Genomic DNA, 11,180 nt, shown 5'->3' on the forward strand with positions numbered 1-11,180 from the left:
CCCATTTTTGGGACAACAGTGACCAACTGACCTGACCTCTACAGAGTAAAGTGAGGCGGTCAAGGGCAATTTAGGTAATTCTTAACACTGAAACCTTAGGAAACATGGAGTCTAGAATTAGGATCAGAAGTTTGATAGATCAACGATGTCTGAGTCAGTGGGGGCAGAGGCACAGAGTATCAAATAGCATAACCCAGTTGCAAACTCTCAGTGACTCCCAAAACCTCAACACAACCCCCTCCCCCCAACCAAAAAATCCAGACAGTTCCCTACATTCAATCAAGCCACAATACTCCCGTCACAAGGAATAGTTGAGTTTCATAGTCCAAGAATCCCATATTTGGTTGTACAAGTCGAGCGGAGTCAATCAACATAGCAATGAGACTCGTCAAACTGACAACCATCCCTACCGAAGAAGAACAAGAAGAAAATCCAGAAAAACAAAAAAGGAAAATTTCTATCACTCCCCTGTGCTTACTCTCTGTTTACTCTTACTGCCCTCTCAAAAGTTTCACCTTTGATTCCCCCAGAAAAGTGAACTCCTACCTCTCCTTGCTTGATACCTTAAAATGACAAAATTACGCTCTATTTTTGTCACTTTCATAGATTAAAGTAGTTTCTTTCTTTTTGTGATCAAAATTTTCTTTTTCCAATAAGAATTCATTATATGTCATTAGGTGTGTTTTTATTTTATATTATTCCGTTCTTTCCCCCCTCAAATATATAAGTTTTTTTTAATTTATATTTTCATTTCTCCTCTATTGGATTCTTATAAAAGAGAGAGAGAATTTTTAAAAAAAAATACATCTAATCATCTTTAATGGATTATGATAAGAAATAAAATATAAAATATTCAAAAAAAAATACTTGTTTCTACCAGAAAACGAAAAACACCTAAAAGATCAACATAACTGATTAAAAGGGTAAAAACAAACAGTAGTTTGACCATTTTAAAATATTAGGGGACAAGGAGAGGTAAAAGTTCACTTCTTTTTCTTTTATTTTCTTCTTTTTTTTTTTTTTTTTTTTTTTTGGGGGGGGGGGGGGAGAGGGGCGCTTTGAGATGAAACTTTTGAAAGGGGAATAAGAGAAAATAGAGAGATAGAGTGGAGACAGAGAAATTTTCCCAAACAAAAACAATAACCTGAGAGAGAGAGATAGAGAGAGAACATAGAAGAAGACTGGGGGAAGAGAGACAGAAGTAGAGAATAAGAACATGAAAAAAATAAGGGAAGAGGACTTGTCAGTTGCATGGAAGAAAATTGGACCGAAATTGTCGAAATATCTACAAAATTCAAGGTCAAAATGAAATGAATTGATAGGCACACAAAATGTATAATATCGTGTTGTATCAGTCGATACGACACGATATTTCGGTCAATATTGTATCAACCCGAAACGACACATACTTAAGTTATAAAAGCCAGATTTCCGATCGATATTTCGACTATCGTTAGTATCGACGATATCGAGCGATATCACCAGAGTGATTTCGACCCTATTTTGAATTTTTTTCCCCTCTTGTTTTCATCCCCCTTTTCACCTAATTTCTACAACTCCATTTCATTCAAACACTAGATTTTCTCCTTCATTTGTGGATTTTTCTCAAACCTTGCAAGGTGAGTAACAAACTTCCTCCTATTTTTATTTTGTTTTGTTTGAGCCTTAAATCTTCTTGGATTACTTCCACATTTAAGTATGTTTACTTTAGAGTGTTGATCTATGAATTTGTAGTGTCAAAATTAATTTTTGGTTCTTCCTAGTTCCTACTATTTTATATTTTTCTGTTATTAAAAATTATTTTGTAAATTATGTATATTGCTAAAAATGTATATGTATAGTAGATGTATGAGCTTCAAATTAGTGTATGTGAGAATTGAGACGCCATATTGCTGTGATGGTGTTGAATCAATTTTTTTTTTGTTAATTATCTATTTTTACTATATTTAGTATATATTTAAATAATTAAAAAAACTCATTAATTTCCGTTTTAAATTTAAAAATAACAGAGTATTAGTGGAAGCATGTATGCAATTTTTGGAACATGTTATGGAGCTTTTTAAGATAGTTAGTGTGTATCTTATATATTTTTTAAATTATTTATATATTAATAAATACTTATATTTTTATATATTTAAAAATAGGAGGTAATCATTAGAAGCATGTATGTAATTTTTGGAGCATATTGTGGAGCTTTTCAAGATACTTAGTGTGTATTTCTTGTATCAGATACTCTCTTTCAAATATGCCAGACATAGCTTGACAACACGGGAGGCCACTAACAGCTGGTAGGAGGAAAAGCAAGTGTAATTACTGCAAGAAACAAATAAGAGGAGGTGGGGCTCCTAGACTGAAAGTGCATCTAGCTGGTGGAAACAGGGATGTAGTAAGGTGTCAGGTGCCCTCAGAGGTCAAGAAGGCAATGGCCTCATATATTAGTGGGGGAAAGCAAAAGAGGAAAGAGAAGAGAACACAGAGGGAGGAGTTTGAGGATGCATGCCTAGATGACCTTCTAGAGCCAAAGGATTATGGTATAGATGAGCCAAGAGAGTATGGATGTGACCCTGATCCAAAGGCCGAATAGATCAAGAGGACGATGATGATGCGTAGGGAGCAACAGAGGGTTGATGACATGAGGAGGCAACAGAGGTCTCTCGGTTGTGGATCCTTTAGAGAGCCGGCAGGTATAGGAGGCACAGGCAGCTCCCAAGTCCCTATGAGGAGGAGTCAGAGTGTGAGGCAGAAGGTTCCTATCCCACGGGCCCCAACAAGGGGTTGAGCTTCATCAGCACATCCTACAGATCCGGATCTGGAGACTCTTCGCAATGATCCGGCTCTATTTAGGAGGCCAGAGCAAAAGTAGAGAAAGTTGAAGCACTTATGGGGGAGTATGAAGGAAAAAGTGGGGATGGCTTTCTCCAAATCGGCTTATTACCATAGTATTCCAATACATACAGCCCAAGGGCCCTACTATAGAGATATGATTGAGGAAATACACAGGGCTGGGAGTGGTGTAGAAGGACCCACTCCATATAAGATATATAATGTCTATTTGCCTAAGCATAAGGAGGAGTTAAATAAGTATATTAATGGATTAAAGCCCATGTGGGCTCATTATGGAGTAACTGTGATGGTTGATGGTTGGACTGGTCTCACTAAACAATCCATCATTAATTTTATATTGAATTGTGATGGGAGGACAGTGTTCCTCAAGTCAGTAGATGCATCCGGTGATATTAAGGATGCAAAATACATTTATAAAGTATTAAAGCAAGTGGTGAAGGTTGGAATGGAGAATGTGATCCAAATTATAATTGATAATGGCTCCAACTACAAGAAAGCAGGGTTGAAGATACAGGGGAACTCCAGGTATCAAAACACATAGTACTAATTTTCATTTTTAAATACATATATTTACATTAAATGTACACTTCATGACTTTGTATTGATGCCTTGATGGATGGACAGATATAAGTTCTTTTGGACTCGATGTGCTACTCACTACATTAATGCTGAAGGACATCGGAAAGGTCAAGCTTGTAAAGAAAACCGTGGAGCAAGCCCAACAAGTTAACACTTTCATCTATAACCACACATATGCAATTATGCATTAAAGATGATCAGAGACAAGTGTCAGGGTGACTTGGTGAGGCCAAGCATAACTAGATTTGCTACCAATTGGATAGCAATGCAGAGCTTTGAGAGTAGAAAAACTGGCCTTAGGAGCATGTTTGCATCAGAGCAGTGGTTTACCTGGGAGGGTTCTTCATCCGTAGGAGGAAGGAGAACACAATTGACCATACTCGATGAGATTTTCTGGCATAATGTGAGGATAAGGGTGAAGATGTTTGAGCCTGTGGTGCATGTGTTAAGGATGGTAGATCAGCAGAGAAGACCTAATCTACCACACATATGGGCTACGCAGTAGATAGGATGAAGTAGCAAATTGCTCAGGTCTACCCATATGGCAACAAGAAAGTCCTCGAAATCATCCAAATTAAATAGGAGTTTATGTTACAACATCCACTGCATAGGCTAGTGAGTTGTTATGTCTAGTATTCAATTTGATTTTCATTATGTTATCACACTATTAAGTATTAACTATTCCCTTTTATGACATTTTTCATACACAAAACTATTTAAATCCCAAGTATCATTACAAGGACAATCTTGGGATGAGGCAACATTTGATGGATGCCGTCCAAACTGTAGTGGAGAAGTTGGAATTGGATCCATCTAAACAAGCAATCATCCTTATGGAGGTGAGATAGTGATTTGATATTCACAATTCATAGTTTTATACTAAGTTATTAACCTAGTCACTAGTTATTGTTTTTTTTTCTTTATTTATTAGATAAAGGCATTTAGGGATGCCACTGGGAGCTTTGATTGTTCAGTGGCCGTATCGGGACATGAATCTGCCCCTGGGGGTAAGTTCATTCAGTATATATTTAATTGTTATATTTTATCTTTATCTTAATTATTTAAGTATTGAAATGACTTGGAGTCTATGTTTGTTGCAACTGAATGGTGGTTGCAATTTGGACGTGACTCACCCCACTTGAGTACAATTGCAACCAAAGTGCTTTCCCAAACATGTTATGCCACTAGTTGTGAGCGAAATTGGAGCATCTTCAGCCTCATTCACTCAAAGAGGCACAACCGATTGAGTGTGAAGCGTCTAGAGGACCTTGTCTACATACACTATAATATGAGACTGAGGGAGGATTATATTAGATAGGGGATGGACAGAAAGAGTAACAATATCAAGTTGGCCAACATATTTGAGATGATGATGATGATAACCCAATAATTGACTGGATCAAGGACACTGGAGAACCATTACTAGATGAGGAGGGAGGTTGTCCTAGTAGACAGATAGCAGAGGAGATGGAAGATGATGTGGAGGACTTCATGGCCCAGGAGGGGAGTGCACACACAGTGCCTGCCTGTCCCTTCGTGCCACACCCCAGTGCATCTGATCCACCCAGAGTGAGGATTTGATTATCTGGTCCGACACTGAGGATGATGTGACTCAGGCCTCCAACGACAACAACGGTGGTGATGACGACGACGATGATGATGAAGGGGATAAGGAGGGGGGTGTTGGACCTTGTGATCAAGATTCAGCTGATCCTAGGGACAGACCACCACCACTAGCAGTACATAGGAGTAGGGGGGAGGACGACCACCGAGATTCACAGGCCAAAGTCATTTCACCCACGCAACATAGGATTCAAACCATACTAGAGCTACATCTCAAGGCCAAAATGTTTCTTCTCCATATTCAAGGAAAGGGAAGGGGAGACAGCAAAAATATAGCACAGAGGACACACCATCATATGGGTCCTACCGTCTGGCTGATGCCGAGAGCTTGGTGGGATCTATGAGATCGATGAGCATAATGATTCTAAAGACTCCACCTCCAGAAGATCCGGATGGCATAGGCCTACAGAGTCCTCATATGATACAGCTGCGGAGAGTATTGGTTCTACTGGGTCAACTTATGGACCTTATTGTTATGGACCATATGGTGTCCCTCCTGGCTATCAGACTCAGAGTCAGCCACTAGTGGAGCCTTATGGTGTCCCTCCCACTCTCACCTATCGGAGTTAGCCACTGGAAACTTATTGTCAGTATGGACCTTATGCTAACAACCAGGGTGCTCCTTCATTTGTTGAGCAGATCTTCCACTCTATACCGCAACCACCACCAGCATTTTCATATGTAGTTGAGCCAGTTCCTTATCCAGAGATTCAGAACTTCCCAGCATCAGGAAATCTTAGGCACATGGATGAGGCCATGTACAAAGCTATAGTTGCCAACTACGTCAACAACTATATGGGGCAAACATCATGAGACTTGTATTGTCATTTGTATGGGGTGGCGACGGAAAGGGGAAACATGGAATAGAGTAGATTTGTAATTGGTAATGTTGAAGTATACACAAGTTTGGGCTATTTTACTGTTCATGTGAATAGTAAAAGTTGTTTTTACTATTCACGTTATTGCTCACATGAACAGTATTATGCTAGTGATGCTATTCTACTTTCTATTTCTAATGTAGGAGTTTTGCTACATAAGTTTTAGGAGTTTTTAGAAAGCACAGTTTCTATTTTGATGGTAGTTTCTATTTTCAGAACTTTCTATTTTAGGAGCTAGGAAGTTAATAAAGCTGTAATTTTTGTTTCTATTTTCTAGAGGACAATTACTTGTCTCTCAAGTTGTATTAGATTCATTAGAAGCTATTAATAAAAGGGTGATTGTAGACTCTTTAGTTAGAATCACAGGCCTCTGCTACTGGTTCTTCATATCTCTTCTCTTCTTCTTCTTCTTCTTCTCTCTTTTCTCTGTTGAAGTTCAACTGTTGTTGTAATTATTTAAAACTTGTTCTCTAATAGGTAACATTCTCGCTTCTTCTCATATGTAGTATATACTTGAATGTTACATTTTCAATGATTTTGTTAGTAAACTAGTAGTTCTATAGTGTTTATTATGCTTGAAATAGGTAGTATACAAGAATCCAAATCATTTTGAGTCCATATAAGACCCGAAATTGAAGTTTGAATTTCCAAGAAAAAAATCTCCAATTTCGACTGAAACATCGAAATTTCGGCCTTTTGCGAGGTCAAAATTCCAATTTCGACCATAATCTTTTCCTTGGTCAGTTGGATTATTGCCAGTAGGAGCAGTCGGTAGGATTAGTTGTCCTTTTCCTCTTCTTGTATCCTGTTGCTACTATAGATTTTTTCACTCAGCATTTCTCTTCTACTATTTCGATGAGGTTTATGTTTTTATTCATAATACATCCATGTGGATCCATGTAACGTGTACCAAAAAATTGTACAAAAGCAACTAGAGAACCAAAAAGAGAATCTAGCTTATACATAATTAAAAACTACAAATCTAAAAAGTAACAAACAATTAAACAATTAGGCAACTACAAGCCTTGGGAGCCAAAAAATGCTTGGGCGTCTAGGCAGAGCCCTGACAATGACAAGTACATTCACTTAGAGACCATAAAACAAAGTCAATTAAAATGGTCATGTCATGTAAAGTGGAGATTGGTTACCGTATCAATGACTCGCACAACACAATAGGAAGTCTCTAAAAGACTTTGGAATAGCCAAAAGGCTCGTACAAGATAATTAGGAAAGACACAAGCACATCATTGAAGTTATATCCCAAAATAAAGATGAAAAGCAGAAAAGGATATTCTACAAAACCTAGGTATTTGAGATAAAGCTTTGACATGAGTTGTTCCCACTTCCCACACACGTAAATTCATTCATTAATTTATACATGTATATACATATCTATGCATGACTCCATGTACATCATGCATCCGGGCATCATCTTTTATGCGTATTGCATATATGTATACTAGTATTTGTATTTCTGTAACAAAAATGCATGTGGAACTAGATGCCACTGAAACCATACTAATTAATTCACAAGCTACATCCTACATGTTGAAAATACTATGAAATTGAAATTTTAAATGTGAGGTAAGAAACAACAAGACCTTATACCGGTTGATAATATCTTTGAGAATTTTATTTAAAGCATGGCCAATATGTAGAATTCCATTAGCATATGGTGGACCATCATGAATTGTGAAGATTTCCTGCCAAATCAACTCAAAGACATTAGTTAAATTCACACAAAATTTACAAAAGGAAAGTGAGGTAAGCTATGAACCTACCCCATTATTCCTATCCACAACTCTCTTGAAGACCTGATTATCATCCCATAGCTTCTGAATTTGTGGCTCCCTAACAACAGCATTCGCCCTTAGATCAAATTTTGTCTTGGGCAGATCAACAGTGTCCTTGTACTTTCCATTCTCTTGCTTTGTGCCTGGAGTGAAACATGGTAACCAATCACAAAAGAAACTTTGTGTTCCTTGAAAGTAGATTATGAATGTCTCTTAAGAAGAATTGAACCCAAGTAGTACAAGCATATGAAGAAGCTTTTACAGAATGATGCTATGCAAACTGGGAAATGCTCAAATCTAGACCTTCTGACGCCTTTCTTGCTGCAATGTTAAGTCCACTATATCTTCTCTTCGAAATGGTAGCACCCTCTTCACCCAAAATAGTAGAATAATGAATGGCACTCAGGACAGGGAAGACTTTATTCAAAGAGCTCCTTCTAAAAGCTGTCCTTTTTCCACTTAAATAAGTTCTCTGTGACAAAATCTGGTAATAAAGAATATTTCATCATATCAGGATAAAAAAGGGTGACCGGTGCTGAATGAATCAGTTAAAGGATGCTACTTCAAAAGTTAAAGGGAATGATCAATTCATGATTTAAAGTGCCAAGGCAGTGGGCACCTAAGATTCTGTAAAAACTAATATATTTCTTCCCCATCACTCAAAAGAAGCATGGCCAGCCTATCGCATATAGTTTTGTAAAAGTATGCATTTTGCAGGTACCAGAGTTCACCACAATTACCCCATACAAATACAATCTTGTGCCTTTAGCTTAGATATCACTCCTCAGCAGAGACAAGATGGAGAAAACCAACATGCATGGCTTACTTAAGCAAACCCTATGAAACTCTATGGCTTTTCTCAAGCTTTTCCCAAAATAGAGTTTAGGTGTAGGCACCAAAATTTCTGTTTAGAGGCTATAACTACATGTATGCCATGGCCAAGGGGATTCAGATGCATCTTTAATAAGTGTAGACTTCCAAACACAACAGACTTGTTCATCATTAATTGTATGTAGATAAAAATATCTCATGAATGTAATGGATGAATTCATATTGCAATCACAAGTTAGAAGTAGACAGTCTAATCTCCCAATCTCCATCTATCATGACAGCTAGAATTCCCTCCCAGAGTTTAAAATGTGATTCATAAGATTATCTTGGAAGGCGAAAGCAACTTAAATCATTGGACAAACATTCTGTTCTAATCTACTAGTACATACATTTTCAAGAAGCACTGTGTCGACTGCCAAATACTTAACATATAAAAATTAACAGAGGCTTGGGCTGTTGAGTTATTTGCAGTATATAGAACAGTCATGATTTTGTACCGTAAGCAATGAAAGAAGCATCACAGAATACCTTGCATGGATAAATTCGCAGCGCCATTTTTGCTTCTATTCTGTGAACAGATGCCGTCAAGTCTCCTGAGGGGGAAAAAAATTTTGACTATGCTTACAGTATAGATCATCATTAGTACAAGAATGCAAAAAGAGGGGTGCTTGACAGAGTCACGTCTAAAATGGCTCAAACTTAAACAGGACAGCAAGAAAATTTTGGTCATATATTTTGAGAATGGAAAAATCCTAAGATCAGAAATTTTGAATTTTAAAAAATTTATACTTAAAAAATCCAATACTAAAAAAAGGGCAATACATTCAAATAAAAGAAGGAATTACTACCTAAAAGCTTGCATAAAAAGTATAAATCCAATAACAAATGCATGTAATATTCATAGTCCATCCCAAATATCATAACCTTACAATCACCAAAATCAAAGCACCATAGAGGGCTTCTACATTTCTAACTTTCTTGGAGAGTGACTTTTGACACAACTAAGCTTTTACCATTTCATCATGATACTCTAGGTTTGTGATGCCATATTTATAGCTCATCATCAACATGATTAATAGGTTTATGAATAAATCAGATAAGTAGTCTAAACCCCATATTTACATCTGTTAATATGTATCTTTGGATTATGTATTTCCAACAACCTTAAGACTCTAGATTGCTTGATTACTTGCAATTTTCTGATTAGCTTGACACACCTGACATATCATTTCCATCCATAGGGTGGCCTGACCATATAAATGGGATGAATTTATAGAACTCCTAGAAGTTTGAAAGGGTACTTTGTAAGGTACACCGTTCAAAGAGGATTTTGATAACTTTTTTTATTTCAAGTCGTCTAAGGTGGCCCAACACATTCAACAAAGGCCTGTAAATGCCCCTCTTCATATAAGCGATTTAATACAAATTGAAGAACTTATAAGAACTAGGGACAAACCTAATATAACCTTTAAGGGAAGTGGTGAGAAAAGATACGCATTGCTTAGGCCTTGTATCTAGTATGGCCTTAAACAAAGCTAATGGAAGGCAAGAATCCATGGAGCCAACCCCATTTAGTTGGGACAAGATTTCTTCTTGTTGTTGTCGTTGTTTAATTTTTGTAACAGCAGTTTGATGGTTAACTCAGAGGTAGCAACCCAATCGATGTGACTGAGACCCGAAAACATTTCAACATTGAATTTGCTAAATTAAAGTTATTGCATCTGTATGGTTGGCAATCACTCTTTTGGTCTGCGTGTATATAGAATTGATTTCAGTTTACCATACAAAGGAGATGTCATCATTTTATCATTTACAGTAGACACTGATAATTGACCATTTACTAGCGTGTATTCCACCAGCTTGATCAACATATTGCTTGTCTAGCTGGGATGCTTCAAATATAGACCCAATATGTCTCAATTTCTCATCATGACAGAAGGATGAAGATTTGATGTTATAAGAATACTTCTACAGCGTAAAAATCAGGTTTTTCTATTCAGTGACTATTTTAAGATTCGGCATGGCAGTTTTTCCTTCTCTATTCTTTTCTGGCATGGAACCTTCTTGCTCGTACACTGTCTATGGCTGGGTTCAGGAAATTTTTAAACGCTGGCTTGCGAGGTTTCGTAACAGGGGTTTTGGAATGTTTATACTGAATCAAAAACAGACAGAGAGAGATTCTGACCTTATAATCCTGTTTTAAGAAGTCAACATTTGCACGGTATCACATTGCATCTCGCGCTCCATAGCGCTGGCAACAGCGCCGCAATCGTCGGAGAGAGTCTCAGACGGAGAAGAGAGCCGCCGCTGTTTCACTTTGCAGAGTAAAGCCACCTTATCGAGTACCCAAAGGAATGGCGCGCAATGGAGCCAAATGGGGTGGATTTTTGTTGGCGCTGCGCGGGTATCTCCCTTGCAGGTTCAAGGACGCAACACGTATTATCCTTTTGATCTAACGGTTAGAAATTGGGGTATTTTAGTAAAGTGGTCATTAAGTTAAAAGGATCTCTCAAATTTACAAAATCCACCCCTAATAATAATCAAATTCACCATATGAGGGCTTCTTTCCCCCTTTCGTCTTTCCCGAGTTTCCAACCCAACCACAAGCCATATCCGGATTTAACGGATTGTG

The 11,180-nt window shown here is 37.6% G+C and overlaps 1 protein-coding gene across 2 annotated transcripts in view; it reads right to left on the reverse strand.

Moving 5' to 3' along the window:
- The window catches only part of OVA2 (tRNA synthetase class I (I, L, M and V) family protein), a 56,809-nt gene extending 45,892 nt beyond the window's left edge, over positions 1 to 10,917 (reverse strand). The window contains exons 1-5 of one of the 2 annotated variants that reach the window (XM_089158167.1): positions 10,734 to 10,917; positions 9,077 to 9,116; positions 8,021 to 8,201; positions 7,706 to 7,860; positions 7,526 to 7,627 (exon numbers count right to left, since the gene is read on the reverse strand). In XM_089158167.1, the coding sequence (XP_089014293.1) occupies positions 7,526 to 7,627; positions 7,706 to 7,860; positions 8,021 to 8,201; positions 9,077 to 9,103 (465 nt within the window). In that variant the 5' untranslated portion in view covers positions 9,104 to 9,116; positions 10,734 to 10,917. Of the gene's footprint in view, positions 1 to 7,525; positions 7,628 to 7,705; positions 7,861 to 8,020; positions 8,202 to 9,076; positions 9,142 to 10,733 lie in introns of both variants that reach the window. The other variant, XM_089158166.1, reaches the window with a different exon arrangement.
- Between the last annotated feature and the right edge of the window lie 263 nt (positions 10,918 to 11,180).

This window comes from Hakea prostrata, chromosome 6 (genome assembly GCF_041222555.1).
Source record: "Hakea prostrata isolate BN-2017 chromosome 6, UWA_Hpros_2, whole genome shotgun sequence".
Taxonomy (NCBI): Eukaryota; Viridiplantae; Streptophyta; class Magnoliopsida; order Proteales; family Proteaceae; genus Hakea; species Hakea prostrata.